This window comes from Bemisia tabaci, chromosome 5, assembly GCF_918797505.1.
Source record: "Bemisia tabaci chromosome 5, PGI_BMITA_v3".
In the NCBI taxonomy this organism is placed as follows: domain Eukaryota; kingdom Metazoa; phylum Arthropoda; class Insecta; order Hemiptera; family Aleyrodidae; genus Bemisia; species Bemisia tabaci.
This window is the reverse complement of record NC_092797.1, coordinates 50908944-50927683: the sequence shown is the minus strand read 5'-3', so window position 1 is coordinate 50927683 and position 18740 is coordinate 50908944. Positions and strand designations below refer to the sequence as shown.

At 35.4% G+C, this 18740-nt stretch overlaps 1 protein-coding gene across 14 annotated transcripts in view; it reads right to left on the bottom strand.

Moving 5' to 3' along the window:
• Positions 1 to 18740, bottom strand: part of LOC109039390 (uncharacterized) — a 36367-nt gene that overhangs the window by 6010 nt on the left and 11617 nt on the right. For 13 of the 14 annotated variants that reach the window (XM_072300899.1, XM_072300896.1, XM_072300890.1 and 10 more), the window contains 2 exons: positions 17595 to 17695; positions 13624 to 13825 (listed from right to left, as the gene is read on the bottom strand). Coding sequence is in view for 1 of the 14 variants with exons in the window: in XM_072300903.1 (XP_072157004.1) it covers positions 12605 to 12644; positions 13624 to 13825; positions 16804 to 16828 (267 nt within the window). In the remaining 13 variants the exon portion in view is untranslated. The other variant, XM_072300903.1, reaches the window with a different exon arrangement.

The window sequence follows — 18740 nt, the reverse complement described above, 5'->3', positions numbered from 1 at the left end:
TAGCTTTTTTAAGTTTCAATAAAAACATTTCAGAGTTTTCTTAATTTTCACAAATCAAGCAATTTTTGAAGAAATTACACTGTGAAATAATCGCGGATAATATTCTTTTAATTCTGGCTTTCACTAGGTGTGATACTACCTCGGGACTTTTCAATCAAGGTAAAGTCAAATTATTGAATATTGTTTTAAAAAATCACGATTTAATCGGTAAAGTCAAATTATTGAATATTGTTTTAAAAAATCACGATTTAATCAAATATGCAGAGGAATTTAAAGACTCGAAATCAACACGTGAAATTATTTCTGCTGCAGGCCAGAAGCTGTTTCTTGCACTGCTTTACGGCCAGAAAGACATTGTGAAAGTTTCTCTAAATAAGTACAGATACGACTGCTTTATAAAATCTTCGTTTCAAAATGAACAGAATCTTGGGTCTTAGCCACCAACTGAGAAGGCTGCAGCAGAGCATGCCTTCTGAACTTATTTGCAGGTCCAGGAGTGGCAGGGAGAGAAAACTGACCCTTGCAATTGGGGCTGGAAAGCTACCAAAAATCGGCTGAAGCCTATACCAACTTTGGATTCACCTACTCCCGAAAATATTGTAAAGCTAATTGCCTGCAAGTGCAAGAGAGGTTGCCACAAGACTTGTGGGTGCCGTAAAAATGGCTGAAGATGCACCATTCTCTGTCAGATGTGCAATCAATCTTATGCGATAATTTTCAAATGAAAGATACCCTACAAGGAGAGGAAGAGGAAGGAGACATCGATGAACCGGAAATTATGACATTCTTAGATGATAATCAGGATTCTGAACCTGGCTCATCAACGGCAGTACCTGATCAAAAATCTGAAACTGACGGCGAATATGACGAAAGTGACCTGGAAATTGAAGAACCAGCAACAAGAGTACTGCGCTCAAGCAAAGCAGTGCAACATATTGATCCGGAACCATCCAATCAAAAAAACAAGAACTCAGATGTGCCACAAACTGATCTCTTGAAAATTACAAGACTATACTATACGCCATAGAAAATAATTAGATGGATTCATGATTTTATAACTTTGTATAATTTCTTCAAAAATTGCTTGATTTGTGAAAATTAAGAAAACTCTGAAATGTTTTTATTGAAACTTAAAAAAGCTATGCAAATGTAATAATATAGTCCGTCTACTTTAAAGTAAGCTTTTTTCTGTCAATATTCCCGATTCCTTCAAAAAAAAAAAAGAGTAATTATTCATGAGAACTTATAGGAATTACCTGATGAATTATTAATGTTACTCGAAATATCACCGATGAAATCATTACATTCACGTTTCATTCACTAAAATGAATTGCGCCAATATCGATAATTGCCAGAGTGAGGGGGGTGGGGGTAATTTGTGACATTTAATTATTAGGGGTTCTTTGGGGGGGGGGGGGGGGGGGAGGGGCACCTTCCGATGAAATTTTACAATCTGCCTCGTAAATAAGTCCCCTAAAAAAGTCCACAGAAGAGTAATTACGCAGATACTGGCGAACCCTGTCCATGCTCGGTTTAGCTTTTTTCAATGCGACTTCAAAAGTTTGTCAGTGCCGTCCAGGATTAAAAAAAAATTAAAAAAAGCAACTCCCAGCATTAGATTTGTTGCTCTATAAGTTTGATACTTAAGATTTTTCACGTAGAGTCGCCCCGAGAAAAGTTATTCACGAGAAAAACGCAAGTTTCGCGAAATTCGAATTTTGGCGGTTTTTTCAGCGCGCTCTGTGGCTTACATTTCAGTCATATCAAAAAATTGATAAGAACATCTTTTCTTTAGAGTTAAATGTAGATTATTTTTGAAAATAACTACTTTGGTCAAAAAATCAAAAATAAGCGAGATATTTGCAAAAACTGAGATTTTAGGCCATTTTTTCAAAATAGCGGCTTTAGCGGCGAAAAGATCTTTACACAAATGCAAAATTCGGATTCAGCGTCCAAAAATACATAAGAATCACTCATCAAAAAGTTTTCCGGGAAATTTTCCCCAAGAGCCCCTATTTGATGCCCAATTGCCTGGACTATTAGCAGGCTTTTAGCTAATACAGGTCAATGGACTGCCACATCAGTAAATTTATCCACGTCTATTGATAATAATAGGCAGGAAAAATCTCAGTGTTTAATATGACCGCAGCAAATGATGATCTTCAGATACAAGATTTGATTAATTTCTGAAGCAGTCAAGCTACATAGAGGTCTTACCAGCGAGTACTCTAGCTGCAGATTTTGCTGTAGTAGTTGTTGATCCTTGCTCTTTTTCCAGCTGGCGTCCTAGATACTCCCTGAAATAAAACACAAATAAAAAATTAACGACAAAATTAATTAAGACAATTTTACTCCTTAAGTGTGTACGACAGGTATAATCTTAGACTCCAGTAGCAAAATATTTATATGCATGCAATAGTTATTTACCATTAACATGGATCTACTGAAAAACTAATACAGTGCTCTCTGTAGTGGATCTCAAGGGACCCGAAGATTCATCTGGTACAGAGAGACACCTACTGGACAGAGAGGGTAATACATGTATTTAATACAGGAAAAGGCGGGTGAATTTATCCTTTGCGGAGTTTTCTCTTACAAAGAAAGAGAATTACAGAAGATTGGGCAAAAAAAGAAAAAGGAAAATAGTTGATATGATTGGCAGGTTCTATACCCCACAAGTAACTTATATCTCTTTTGTTAAGGTGTGCATTATGACATGCTCAGTATCCATGCAGCTTTCTTGTGATCACCTGCAAGTGTCACTTATGATTCAAAATGAAAGAAAAAGGAGAGAATAAGAGGGGCCGAAATGATTGAAGGACTGGTCAACATTAAAAGTTGGCTTGCTGGGCATTAAACAACGGGTTAAGGGTTTAAAGTTCTGCACTCAAAGAACACAGAGATGTTCCTTCAAAGAGAAAACTAATAATTGGCTTTAGTTGTTGAGACAATACGGCCACCGCAAATATGAAGTATTTCCTCAAATAGGTACTGGGATCACTATGAATTAATCATTTCCCGAAGCATCGCCATCACTCTCCAGATCACTAAAATGTTGGTGAGGGCCGCTCACAGGTCTAATAAAGAGTGGGAAAAGAGAGAAATGCGAAGATTTGAATAGATAAGGGAAGAGCACAAAGTTTTCAGTGAAAGGCGCATGTTTGAAACTTTGATTTTTGATTGAAAAAGATTTGAAACATAGTTGCCAGGTTGTCTCAACATACTATCCTCTTGCTGAGGTTTTCAAAATAACATTGAACTGAAACAAATTGCTTCATAGGTTTATAAAATGATTTATTTTTTCAACACCTAAAGTAGTTAGCCAATTGGTAGAGGGGTGACGACTGTCACAGTTCTAGTGCAGAATCCATTTGCTGTATCTAAAGTTACAATTCTGACCAATCTATCTTATCCAGGGTGACACTTAGCAATTTCTACTACTTACCAGCAGATAGATGGTAAAAATCTGCCATTCACCGTCACTTCTGTCATTGGTTAAAATTAAATGTAATATGACAATATTTCCGGAAAATTGATCAAAATATTAAGTTGAGAACTTTTTTGAGAGAGAAAAAATAGCAAAATGTTATGGTACTAAAAATCAGATAGAAATATTTCTTAGGGAAACTACTTAGAATAAACCTCGATTAAGCATAGATTTCTGGTTTTGTTAAGTTATGGTAACATTGGAATACTACTGTATCTTCGTGAATTGATGTTTAAAAATTTCGGAGGTTGATAAAATTTGGAAACTTTCACGAAATAAAATTTCACGAAAAGTATTCACTCTTAACTTAGAATTCATAAAATTTGACTGCGTTGGCAAAATTTCAAAGCTCCAGTTTCAAAGCGATGTTGTGGCAGTACGGTTGCAACATGTGTCAACTGTACTGGAACATGTCATAATTTTTCCACCGATTATATAATTTGATATCAGTCCTTGACATCTAAATTATAGTCTATTTTAAAGCATGCTAAAGCACAAGAGAATGCATTGAAGTATACCCAAAAGTGCATTGCTCAAATACCTATCAGATACCTAGCTCAAACTTAATGAGACCCAGGTTTTGAGTACCAAAATGCTAGAATAAAAACCAATGAATCTTAGAAAAATCGACATGAGTAAAAAAAATAGGACTGGAAGTACCCGAATAGCCCATTTAAACACACAAAATAATGAAAAATATGAATGAGCCATAATTGATTTTCACGAGTGCAAGTATTCAAAATACTTAGTTACAAGTCGTATTTTGCGCTGATGAGGGCGACTATTTTGAGCATGTTGTGCTTCTTTGACCACAAAAATGCAATACCTTTGGTTTTACTCCATAGCTGAAGATTTAAACCACACTCAATTCATGCAGAGGGCATGTGACATCATCAAAGTGACGGCCATGCATGGATCATTTTTACTCATACATGCAATGTATGCCTTTTTTATGTGCATATTCTAGTTTCCCTGCATGTTGCTGAATTCCTTTCAAAAATCGAATTTTTAAGAAAATCTGTATTTATTTTACTTCTGATTTTTCAGAGAAATTTGTCCGTAATTTGATTTAAAGTCTAAAAGTTACGAGAAAATATATTCATAGCTTTCCTTAAAAATAAATATTTTCTGAAAGGAACTTTGGCAACATTCGAACACTCATGCGGCATTTTCACTCAGCATGGCAGGTGGTCAAGTTGAATTTACATCCAGATAATAGTTAAATACACAGATCCCATGACTTTTAAAACAGGTTCAGTAAAATTCAGCCCTATTTAGTACCTCCATTAAGAAACCTTAGTCATCATCCGCCCAAAATATCACAAGCCTTATTAACGCTTAGAGGGTGTGTTGCTGGACAATTCAATATTGTTTTAATTTTGCTTTAAAACTTTTGCGCATACTTTCATAAAACAGAAATTATTCTTGATGGCGGAAGAAATATTGGATAAAATTTTCAAGTGATTCTGTTGATCAGTTTTTCCGTAAAAGATTGAAAAGTTTAAGATTTGGCAACATGGTGCCTCAGCACAATTGACGCTTGTAATACTTGAGCCAGAAGATGAGGATAAGACTATAACTTAGCAGTGGATGGTGACAAATGATAAAGAGTTTTGGGCAGATACCGACGATTCTCCTCAGGCACACACAGCATCGAAAGCTCGACGCACTATGACATCATTCTTTCTTCCATGTTAATCAGGTGAGTTTTTCTCATTTTTTCATACATATTTCATGTGGTTTTAAATGTTTTTAAGCAATTTATATTCTTACGGCGTTTTCAGTATCCAGCACAAGCTCCCACCATGATTTATCGGTGATCAAAATATTACTGTAGGTAAAACTTCTGGATTTTGTTAAAACGAAGAATAAGATAGAGCAGGCAAAAGATATTCATTCATCATTTGACTGATTCAGATAATTTTAACTTCATATGGGACAGGGTTCTATGAAACTGATCCAAGTCTATCCTTTCTTATTAAACATATGAGAGGATGTGAAAGGGCTGCCTGTGCCCAGAAAATTAAAAATTTGAGGGTTTCAAAAGAGTAAAAAGGGCTTTTTTTTTATGCGGATCGCAGTGGAACGCGGTGGATCACAATGAACATCGGTATTTTTTTATTCCGTTCCTCAGTCGTGATCCAAACGTTCCAGGTGGATCAGGGTGGAACGCTGGATCGCTCTTCCGAGGTAAGGCGAGCTTGCGATCCACTGTGATCCTAACCTAATGCAAGGAAGTTGCCGTCCCCAACAAATCAAAACTGTCCCTGATCAAAACAATAATAAATCAGACCAAATTCCAAGTTTGGATTTTTTTTATCACTTGGAACACTTTGGATAGGTCCAGATCGCTCAGGATTCCGGTCCAGTGCATTCCACAGCGATCCACCCTGATCCGCGATAAAAAAAAGCCCTAAAGCAACAATGGAACACAATAAAAACACAAAAACAGGTTCCTGAAAGGGGAAGGGGCTAAAACACCAATTGCACCATCAAAAAATCATTGAAAAATACAGGCCTCGAACAAATTACTGCAAAAAAATATTGAGGAGCTGTAAAAGTCGAGGTGAAGGAAGTAAAATTTTCTCTAATTTATGGTTTGGCAGGGTGTCTACTGAGGTCCACAAAAATTAAATAAGTACTTTTGAAGTACTTTTTAGGTACTTAAGGAAAAATTTAAGTACCTTGCTTTGGAGAAAAATTAAGTACTTTTTAAGTACCTTTTTGCGACGCATCGCAATTCTTCAATTTTGGCACTGCCGCACACTTTACTTCGGCTATTCCCGTGGCCTTTTCGGCTGTTTCCGTCAAATCGAGGGAAATGCCTTGTTCCGCTCCTCTACAACAACCGGGTTCTTACAGGCTGACATTGTACTAATACGCCTGACGGCCAACGCACAGAGGGTTGCATAACTATAAGGCGATCGAACTGAACGCGCAGCGCAAAATGCGAAAAATTACGGACCCTTGGCGAGATTTACGTACTTTTAAGGTACTTATGGACCGACCTTAAAAAATGCGTACTTTTTCCGGACATTCCGGACTGGTAGACACCCCGTTTGGGTTCCATTTCTTCAAATAAGTTGGTTCCTCGTTATTTTAATGTCTATGCAATATTTTCTTTGAATTCGCTCAAGAAATACAATTTCCTCAAATGATGTTCCATTTAAAAAAAAAAAATTAATAAATTGGGCAGCCAGTAGTGAAAGCTTGAAAAACAGACAATTTTGGACACTCTTAATAAACGCAAGTACAAACTGCATAAGACAATAAACTGTGAGTAAAAGGGGCTAGAAATTTTATATTTCATTGAATATTTATAAAATCGGTTGAGTAAAATATTTCGAACAATGTTTTGAGGTACTGAAAACGGATGAGAAAACAGCATTGAGAATTTTCTTAGTTGCACATATCACAGCAAAATTTGAAAAAGAATGCATTCATAGCAATCATTCCATTGTTAATTCGTTTAAATAATTTGCACGTGCTATCATAATTCAAGGACATGGTTATTGTAGCTGGCACCGATCACTAATCTACAAAATTCAAACGTTGCTACAGGACATTGCTTAGTTACCATTAGAAATACATTTGAGCAATTAATGTAAAGTCATGGAATGGAATCAACTGATGGCCTAACAAAAGAAAACAAATCAAAATTAAAAATCTCATTAGAAACCCCTTCAAGTTTAAGGTATAGCATAAAATAATCAAAAAGAGTTGTATACGTCAACAAGAAAGCAGAAGTATTCAGACAGTCGTTCAAATAATTTTTTGGTTGCAGATTATTCATAATAATCAACAATTATTTTCTTCTTGTTGCAGTCTCAGTGCAAATTTACTGTATACCTATCCAGAAAATAACTTGTAAAAATATTAACATTGATACCAACAGTTGCTTGCAATGTAAAAAGCTTTGATCAAAAGAGCACGAAATAGGAAATGATAGAGAGAGGGAGGGAAGCAGGAGAAAGGAAGAAAATTTTATACTTTCCTTTTCTTAGAAACTATCAATGCTAGAATATAAGAGGGTCATCCAAAACGCAAATATTAATTTATACCTTCCAAAGTAAAAAAGATGACTCAAATCGGTAACAAAGTGTTCAAATCAGAAACATTCTTCACTTTAAAACTCTCCTAAGATTTTGACAATTGATCAATACAGTTCCCAGAAAAGACTACATGTAATGGAATGGATACAGAAAGACCATCATTTCTTGGCATAGCAACCTTTCAGTCTAATGTCAAGCTCTATACAGTAAGACCTCCATATATCGGATTTTACAGGACTGACGAATTTATACATTAAATTGCAAAATCTGTTGATTCGAATTACTTGAAGTCCTAGGAGGGACCAAAAGAGCAATCCGATAAACTGAAGTTTTAATGTACCTTGTTGAGAAGCTGAAAGAGTGCCCATCTGCTTCAATATCCATCTATAATTGATAGCTTCCAAGAGGAAATAAATTAATAAAATCCTTTAAAATACATTTTCATATTCTACTCAAGGCTTAAATGTACACTTCGAGGCAGAGAGTATACTGAAAAAATAGTGTACTTTCTTCGGAAAAAAAATACACTAAAAACTAAAAATAGACAAAAGAAAATTTCATGATAAAATACATGGCATTTCTTTGAATAATTTTACTTCCGATTCCTTTGTCAGAAGTCTATTCTTAAAAAATTCAAGATTCAGTGGCATCAGTCAAATAAAATTAGGTTGATTAAAAAATGACCGATCGAAAAGTTCCACATCAAGCAAATCATTCTACTTCAGTGGACAAAACCTAAATTACCAAACCCATGAGCGCTGCGTTTGTTCTTCAGATAAACATAGCTCTAGAGATAAGTAACTGATAGATTGAAGAAGTAGAGAGAGGAACTTACCAGTTGAGAACCACTCACTTTTGAACAGCCAACAGAGCTTCATAACGAACATTGGGATCTTCATGAGATAAAAGTTGCATCACAAGTTGTTTTCCTCCTAACTGTTCAATGACACTGTAAGATAAAAACAATGAAAACTATACAGAGAGAGGTTGTGAAAGCTAGAGAAAGTAGAATGGTCTGATTGTGACAATACTGAAAATTAAAAAAATATAAATTTCAAACTTGATAAATATGTCCAGTAAAACAGTAGAAGTAGTTGTTAGCATGTTACTAGCCGCAGTATTTTCAGTACGTATCAACAGTGAAACTGCAAAAATGCATATCTTGTTTGCAATGTTTCAAAATCTCTGCCCCTATTTTTTTCTTTAAAAGGAAACGAACCAATGCCTTCGCAAACCAATGCCAATTTTGCCACCTTGGAATAAAGTTACGTTCTTATGTCCGGGAAAAGACGAATCATCTTTCAAACTTGATCTGTGTTTAGAAAAATGGTCAAAAAAAGAAAAAACTCGCCTCCTTCTTACTCTGAAGCAGCATCTAACATTTTTTAATCCTTATTTTATCATCTAACATTTCTAGAACAGATGCAAAGACAAAATAGTTAAATTAATTTATAAAAAGGTAGAAAAATGCACAAGCTTTTCAATTACATGAGTATTACATTCCCAGACTTTTTCATGCATTTTCAATGTTTTTATTTCTGAAATTTCTTATAAAAATGCTTTCAACAAAAGGTTTCTCTCGCTAAGTTTTCGAAAATTGAAAAAATCCAAAATTCAAGAACTTAAAGGCCAAAGTTCTAATTTCCACAATGGAGCTTGTGGTGGTGATAGAGAATAATTAAATGTTGCGATTGAAAGAAAGAAATCAAGAGTCCGCAGCAAAATTCCCCGACTTTTTCAGATTTTCAATGACTTTTCACGAACTCGCTACCCGCCTGACTTCCGAATCATATTCGATCAATTCTTGCAGACACTCCTGACAAACAAATTAAGGTGATTTTTTTAAATCTATCAGAAAGAAAAGAAAGACTACTGTAACTTCTAATAAATAAGGATCGGAGCATGAGTAAAAATTGAGTAGAATTACCTTAGAGGAATGTTTTGGATTCCATTATTCAAATGAGATCCAACCAAGATTTTCGGTCTGAGCATGTTTTCTTTTTCGTTTCTGTGTTTGAGGATTATTAGTTTTGAAATTTTTAACAATCAATTATGAGAATCAGTTACTCTGTTTTCCACATAAGGGGTCCTAGGCACCAAAGACCCTTTTCGTAAACAGCTCCTTAATTTTGAATTCTTGTGGACAAATGTCACTTTTGCTTTTCCTGCAGTTAATTAAAACTCTTATTTTCAGAGATGGTTTCACTTACCGAATATTTTTCTCTTCCTGTTGGGAGCGTCTTTCAGTCTTTTCATCTGTACCGCGTGGAATTCCGCTAGAACTCATGGATCGAACCCATGGCCTTTGTTAAGATAGTATTTACCCTTTGTGAACATTTCTGACACAATAAACGTTTCTGACTCTGTATCTGTCCTTCCTCTATTCTTCTTTTTCCTCTGCAGAACACAGAATGAAATCAACTTATGACAAATGACAAAGATGAATGAGAAAATTTTTCACTGGTTTAGATAATGTTCAAAACAATACACCGTAAAAATCAGGTTCATCATTGCATGGAAGTTTCCTTGTCACTTTTTTGTTATGCTGGAAGTCATTGAGGAAAATACTTATTACACTGAGTAATATTTTATTTAATGGACCACTAAAGAGACAAAGTGCGAATTTGCAAGTTGTAACACTCGTTTTCTCATCAAAATTTAATGTAGAACAATTATTAAAAGTAACTCCTCATCAAGACATTGACGTTTTTCAACATGTGTATTCAAACTTCCCACTGATAGGGAAACCATGATCTATTTGAGATAAATTGCACACTAATAAACATTACTCTCGCGGTCTCAGAGGTATGAACATACACGAACCTCAGTCTCAGAGCTTAGGCTTAGCTGTTGGACATTATTTACACTTTGAACAACGCAGGGTGAAGAGGGAAAGCTGCTTGGTTACTTAAGAAGCCTACAAAAACTTGTATACAAAGCCCAATTTGATTCAAGAAGACTCTTGTTTATCTTATGAATGGGAAGTTTTTTGTGACCACTACTAAATAAAAACGCTGATAAATTTTGTTTAGAAGTTTACTTCAGCCAATTTCGTTGCTTGAATGCTCAAGAAATTGCGCATTTGTTAATTTGGTGGAGTTTCATAAATCATAAGATCTGTCACCTGGGTCATTCCATTGTAACGGGTGTGACAACAATTTAACTTTAAACAAGAATTTGAACTCTTTCTTGGGGTTTAATTAAAAAATTATCTGCAGTAGCAGAAAGAACTTTTTTTATAGATCATTTCAGTTTATCAGAAATTGTTTTTAATTTGTTCCATTGCTCAGAAAAAATTAAAAGGCATGCGTAACGGGTGTGACCGATTTTGGAAGTGAGTTTTTCCTCAGTGGGTGTAAAGTGGAAACTCAGTGAATTTTATGAATGTAAAAATCTGATTAAATTATATGATGAAGCCAAGGGTTCTTGCTTCAACTGCCAACTGCCGATGATCCGTTTTCGATTATCTGTTTTTCTTTCCTTGAAAAATGGGAAAGTTTGCGTAACGGGTGTGACAGATTGTCTCTCTGAGGTCCATCATTTCTGAGAGAGTTTAAAAGTTAAAAAACTTACTTTTCTGCTCATACTCTTATTGTAGGCAATCTTAAGCAGTAAATCAATCAACAGTATGACGCATTTTAATGTAGAACATGCCAAAACTACATTTTTCTACAGGGTGGCCCAGACCTACCGTTTGCGTCACGGGTGTGACAAATTGTCTCTCTGAGGTCCATCACTTCTGAGAGAGTTTAAAAGTTAAAAAACTTACTTTTCTTCTCATACTCTTATTGTAGGCAATCCTAAGCAGTAAATCAATCAGCAATATGACGCATTTTAATGTAGAGCATGCCAAAACTACATTTTTCTACAGGGTAGCCCAGACCTACCGTCCCAAGGCTTTTCTTCGGGTAACCCAGAATTCTCCTTTCGTCCCCGCGGTCTTGGACCTCGCATGACCCAAATTAACCAAAAAAAAACCCTGGCATGGTAGGTCTGGGCCTATAGTAAAGTGAAAATATTTCAATCAAATCAGAGAGAGTTCAACGAGTTCTATTTGAAGTCCTTTTGAGATAAGGTGTATTCACTTTAAATACTGAAATATGGCAAAAAAGTTGGCACTAAGTTTTAAAAGTTACATATAATATACAATAATTACTTTTAAAAATTGAAACTTTGCAGGAGCACATTGAATCAGTTTCTTGACAACTGCAAGCATAACCTGAAACTTGGTTTTGGCGGGAACACCATAAAACATTGCTACCAAACTGTCACCCTTTTTACAGTAAGATGAAGCTAAGCATCGGGGTTACAAAACACGTAAAAATTGCGAGAAAAAAAACAAAATGGAGGTAAACCACATATATTTCCAAAAACTAGGAGTATTAAGAAGTCCAAAAATAAATATCGTTGGGTCACTTGGAGGGGGAAAAAAAAATACCCCCTGGACTACCTAGGCGTGGAATGACCCACCTCATGATTATTTGATCGATCAATATTTGTGAAATTTTATTCATTTATCGAATACTGCAAGTGTTTTGGAGGGTATTAAAAGACAAATATACAATTATGAAAACTTGTGGTCCTGCGTCAAATTATATCAGTCAATCCACAGATGAACCAAACCCAATTTTTCAAGTTATTCTTTGCTTCTAGAAAATGGCCTTTAGAACAGCGGCAAGGCATGAACAATCAATTAACAATATTTCCCCATTTGAAGCTATAGTAAAGAATTGATTAAGGTGTTCGTTACGAACACCCTGTTCATCGATTCTTTTCCATTAGTTTAAATGGCAGATCAATCTATGCATTGCAAAGCACAACACGCTACTGCTTTAGAAGCTATAAAAAAGGCACCCAAGTCATGTGCATCACAGTCCTAAAGGTATTACAATTAACGCAGAACAAGTTGGAGAGAGGAAAATGGAAAAGTAATTCAGAAAAGTAGTACTAACCGGACTGGACAAATAACTTGCATCCAACTTGTATACTCTTCGTTTTACCAAAGTCTGATTCGGATTGCAATTGTCCAAAGGGATGGGTTCCCACGCTTTTGCTTTAACTTTTTCTAGAGACACAATGTTTTCTCGCTTGGACTTTTTTGAATTCTGAAAAGCAATTGAATGAAGAACTCGTTAAATCATAATTTGAGGAAAAGTCAATCAAGTTTTGTTTAAAATTATCAGCACTGTTGATTTAGAAATTGATAAATTCTTTCTGATTTTATTGAAGAATTTTTTCCCTGAAAATAACTGCAGCCATTTTGAACTTGGGCACATTGTCATGTTATAAAACAAAAAATGAAAATAATTCGAGATTACGTTTTTATTTTCATCTTTTGTTTAAAAACCTGACAATGGGTACAAGCCTGAAATGGCTGTAGTTTTTCAAAAGGAAAAAAGTCTACAGTAGAATCAGCGAGTGAAAGATTTATCCATTACTGAAAAAAATATTAATCATCCAAGTCTTGCTAACTTTTGGAAAGAAATTATCCTTTGAAACAAACTGACCACTGTAAGATAAAAATAAGATTTTTACGCTTATGATACGGCCAGGTGTTTTGATCATCATTTTCAAGAAATGCTTGATCTCATCAAGAAAACCATGCATATTATACAAAGTTTTTATAAAGAAAATTACAAAAATCAAAAGGAAGAAGAAAAGCTTCATTAGGTATTAATAAAAAAAAAAAAAAAAAAAAATTGAACAGAGGAAAATAAAGCAAAATAAATACAATAAAGAGCTGGTTTGCCATCAAAAATCCTCAAATTTTAGACAAAATGTACCTAACTGTTTTCAAAAATATTCTTCCTCAATTTCTCCCATCAAAATCAAACCAATCTATTTTCTTCTGATGTGCTATGGAAATTCGCCATAAGAACATTCAAATGCTGCCAAATTTCCTTCGATAAAAACATTATTTAGGTAATAATTTTTTCCTTGGTGTTTCAGATATTTTGGACTTACTTACAAACATAACTGTCCGAAAAATTGGAAGAAAAATAAATACAGCTTTTCCAATAAATTCATGTTTTATCGAAGGAAGTTTGCCAACGCCTGAAAGTTCATACAGCGCTTTTTACTTACTTCTGCCGACACTTGTGTTCTTCCTTGGTTTTTTCTTGAGTATCTTTCAAACTTTCAGGCGAATCGTTCATGGGGAGGTCCATGGGCGGAGGGGTTGGTGGTGGTGTTGGAGGAGGCGGGGACAGAGGATTGTGTCCGTCCATCATCGAGTGATCCATGTCATTATTGAAAATTTCCTCATTAATAGGATGCCCGGGAGCCCCTGAAAAAGTCGTTCAAAAATTATCTCAATTTATTTTTATTGACAGTGCGAGGACATGAAAAGGGATACAACCTAGAGAGTCGAATCAGAAAATACGCTGGGGATTTACAGAGGAGAAATTTACATTACAACATAGATTTTTCAGGAAAAAAATAGATCAACATACCATTTAATTTTTCTTTTTTATCTCAATAACCAAATAATCTTGTGCTTACGTGATGTATTATGAATCAATTTTTGTCAGATTATATTACCGTTCACAGTAGAAAACAATGGGCCTGTTGCAAACTTTTGCTAAAGCAAAACTAAGATTTGTTTCTTATAGATAATGCTTCAAAAATCAAGATGAGCGCATTGGCGAAGTCTGAAATGCACTTATAACTTCACAATCTGCGTAAAAAATTTGCGGTTTTTTGAGCTTCTCGCTTCAAAAACGATACTACGGCACAGGTGAACATTGAGATAGATGAGTCGTTCCATCATCGGCAATATTCATCATGGCCGACGCCAATTCGCCAAAACACGTGTGATGAGACGAAATAACACCTGAACAAGATTAGACCAGATAACAATCGGCGTTATTACGTTCATATTTTCCTCGCCCCCTAGATTGACCCTGAACGCTTCTCGAATCACGCGCGGAACTGCGGAAGCGTCGGCCATGATGAATACTGCCGACGATGGAACGACTCCTCTAACAAAATGTTCAACTGTGCCGTAGTATCGTTTTTGAAGCGGGAAGCTCAAAAAAACGCAAATTTCTTACCCAGATTGTGAAGTTATGAAAGCATTTCAGACTTTGCCGATGCGCCCATCGTGATTTTTGAGGCATTATCTATAGGAAACAACTCTTATTTTTGCTCTAGCAAAAGTTGGCAACAGGCCCATTGGCAACCTTCACTGATGTTTTTACAAAAATCAGGGTAACTTATGATTAGATTAAGATGAGAATGTTTAATAGATTGGTATATTTGGTCAAGTTCATATCAAACGATATATCAATGATGGATAGACAAAGAGCGATATCTTCCCTTTTATCCCGGTTAATGAATATACATCCCGTTTTATACATTCGTGTACGATCCTTTTACATACCTGTGTAACTCGGGGTGGAATGCATCTCTTGGGAAAATACCGCTTATCTCGCGTCACCAACCCCCAAGGCACAGTGGGAAAAACAGCCGCTCTAGCGCCGAAAAAGTTTTGACGCTTGGATCGTTCACTTTCCCATTGGTTTTTCACACTTTACCCGTCTCATATATAGAGCCATACACTAATGACAACATTATGCGCCAATTTTTTGTAAGTTCAAGAGTTATTGTGCCAAATTTAGTCAAGAGATCAGCTGTAATTTACTTCCCTTGAAACTGTGTTTCGGTTTGAGGTCTTTGATCGGCCAGCAGAGTTAAAAAAATAATTCTCGTCGTTTATGCTATTGTCGGTTACTCTCTTTATTTTACTATATAAGTCTCTGATTTTTCACTTTATTTTGGAAAAGTTTGTGTGATTATGTGTGGGTGTTTCAAGGTAAAGTTATGGATTAGAATGAATGGAATCCGCAAGGTATTACCAAAGATGTTAATGGACGAAATTGACATATTAATTGGCATGTACTCAATATTAAGAGCAAATAAGGAGGAAAAACACGCTTGAAATTTTAAATTTCCTAATAAAACGTTGCACAATGGAACAGCTTTAACTAATCAATAGATAATAACGTGTCCTAATTTTTTTCTAATTCCTGTTAGGATAACAGTTAAGTTCCAAACATTCAATTTATCATTAAGTGTTGTCAAACAGGAAATTTTATAGTAGAAATCCGTATTATTGTTTTATCAATACACTTTATTTTCATGAAGGTAAAATGAAGTATTGTCATTACTTGGAAATTTTGGAAATTAATTCCTTTCGTTCAATGCTTCTAATGTTTTTCTTCTCAAGACTTAATATCAAATGAAAACATTTTTAAAGGGCAGCAATTGTGAAGTAAAACATTAATAGTTGCACGGAACTACTTATAAATTTGGCAATCTCAGGTAGGAATAGAACCCTCCTGCCACTCATCTGCAGAGAGAGACTTTACCAACTAAGCTATGGCTTCAGAATGAATCATGTGCTGAAACAGTTGCTCTTAAACACGGGTTGCCTGAGTTGCGCGCGCAGCGCACTGCGCACGCACTTCTCCCCATGCGACTCTATAATCTGACGCCAAACTCAACGGTACACATTCATTTTGAGCATATTTTCACTTCCTTTTTATCAAATATCTCCTAATGGCGCAAGGATGCGCACCAAAACTAAGGATTATCGTATTCTGGAGAGTATGACGAGTAACTGGATATAAATATCTTGGTGGATCCGAGTGGATCTCGAAAGATACAGTCCATGGAAGTTTGAATTTGGTACTATTTTGGAGGCTAACTTTAAAAAATTGCTGTAAGTTAAAAAAGTAGATTTAAGAAAAAAAATTGTTTCCATACTTTTAGAAAGGTCAGCTATTGCCAAAAAAAATTAAAAGTAACTACTTGACGCTTCTTAATAAACACAGGAAGCCATTGAATGTAAGCATTCAGAGGCGGTCTTCAATCGGCACCGCGCTATCCGGTGCGTTTCTGATGATAATCGCTGATAAGGTCGACCTTATGAAGTAAAACATGACTGATTCTTGATCAGTAGATCCTCAGGAACACATACATACCAATTTTGGCCATTTTCATTGATGCCGATTTTCCGACTTTTTCGGCGCTAGATCGGCTGTTTTTCCCACTGTGCAAGGATCCCTCATGCCAAAAATGGGAACATCCCGATCAAACGATCCAGAGATCAGTGAGTGGAGTGGCGCTTTTATTAATATAGATAGAAGATCGATAAGTCGAAGATCGATAGATCAAAAATCAATAGATTGAAAATCAATGAGTCGAAGATCCATAGGTCCAAGATCCTTCCCGAGCTACCTCCTTTACGGTCTCTTTACGTACCTGTGTAACTTGGGGTGGAATGCATCTCTGGGGAAAATGCCACTTATCTCGTGTCACCAACCCCCAAGGAGCCCTCATGCCAAAAATGGGAACATCCTGATCAAACGATCCAGAGATACAGAGATCAGTCAGTGGAGTGGCGCTTTTATTAATATAGATAACAGAGTGAAAATGCAGAAAAAATGCTTTAAAAAAACTGCACAGTACTGAACAATATTTGTGGAGGCACTCGATGCATTATTTATACTTGTGTTCAATGTATCATACAACATTTTTTTTTTTTTTTTGAAAATCTTGTGAGTTCAGCAGTTGCAAAAATGAACTTTACATGATAGCGCGCTCCTGTAGACGGACATGATTGCAGCCAAACTCCAAACTTTGATACAATCATTTTCGGACAAAGTAAAATGCACCGTGTTTAATTCTTGAGAAAACTAAATGAGAGGCAAATCACTCATCTTCAATGATTGAACATCTACCGTAAAATATTTTATTTCAAGCAAATAGTTCAAGATCAAACTTACACAGTAAAATCAGCTGTATAAAAAACAACTTGACTCTTTCACCTAAACATTTCTTTACAACTCTAGAAGAATTTACTAATTTTCATTTATTTATGTGCTCAAAAGAGTTTTTAAGTTCTCAACTTAGGTTAAACTCCAAAGAGTTGATGATTTCAAGATTTAACATTAAAATAGGTGCGTGGAACAGTTTTTAAGAAAGAGGAGATACGTAGATTGTTTTTATAATGGTTGATTCGACTGTTCAAGGGATACAAATATATTTTGTACCTGTAAAACTTTGTTCGATGATTCTTTCAGGAAACGCACACCAATTTTCAGGTTCATCATCTTCATAGAGCTAACCGCTTATCGTAATGGGCCAAAATAATCTGGGGAAAAAAGATGTGGAGTATAACAAAATGGACTAGGTAATGGACCATAAGGACAAACAATTACGGATTGCTTAGGGTAATTTTAATGTGTCTGACTTGAACGATAAATTGAGACAATATTTGGAAAAATCTGAGCTGAAAGGTGAAAACTTATGAATGTGGTTTTCCTTAAAATCGCCAAAGTCTTTCAATGAACAGAATAATCTGGGAAAATTACTTTTTAGAAAAAATAAATAAATAAATAAAACGAGCTGGAGAAGAGCAGGAGATTTGTTAACATAGTTTTGGTGTCAATGGAAACATCGATAAACTCTCACAAAATTGTAGATTAAAAATCGAGGCTCAATGATTTTGTGGAAAGGGATCTCATAACTGCTTCATTTGCCTGACTTTTTTGGGTTTTTCCTGACTCCAGAATTTTTTGATTCCCTGCTTTTCCCTGATCTTCGAACAAAACTACCTCTTAGATTTTTTTCCTTTGAATTATGCTGACTGCTGTTAAATTTTGCGTGAAATTTCCACTTGGATTTAAATTATAGAAAAGGCACTTGAAAGTTGTCTCTGCTCTCTAAAACTATTACCGGGTGCAGTTGCTGAGCTGATGCGCTACTTGCCGAAGTCCAAGACTTTTCAGGTTTTCTAGAACGCCGAAAACCCTGGCGATTCGTTAAAAAATTGTGTAATAAAAGAAGTAGTTAGATTAAGTTGGACAATTTCCTGCGGATTTGTCAGAAGATCAACGTTTTGTGAGACTTTAAAACATTTCGGAAAACAATCTATCTACTAAAATTACATTTTGGATTTTCCTGATTTTTTACCTGAATGAATCGATAATTGTCTAATTGTAAAACCCAACATATGTAATGAACTGAATAAAATGTTTCACTTTTCCATGTGCTAAACTGCAAATAGTCGGAGAACACTTGACACACTTGGAATGTTTTTATTCATGACCGATTTTCCTAATTTTTCCTGATATTTTTACTAACAGTGGCTGCTTTGAAATAGAAGACACATTTACTATTAATAATACAAGTTGGTA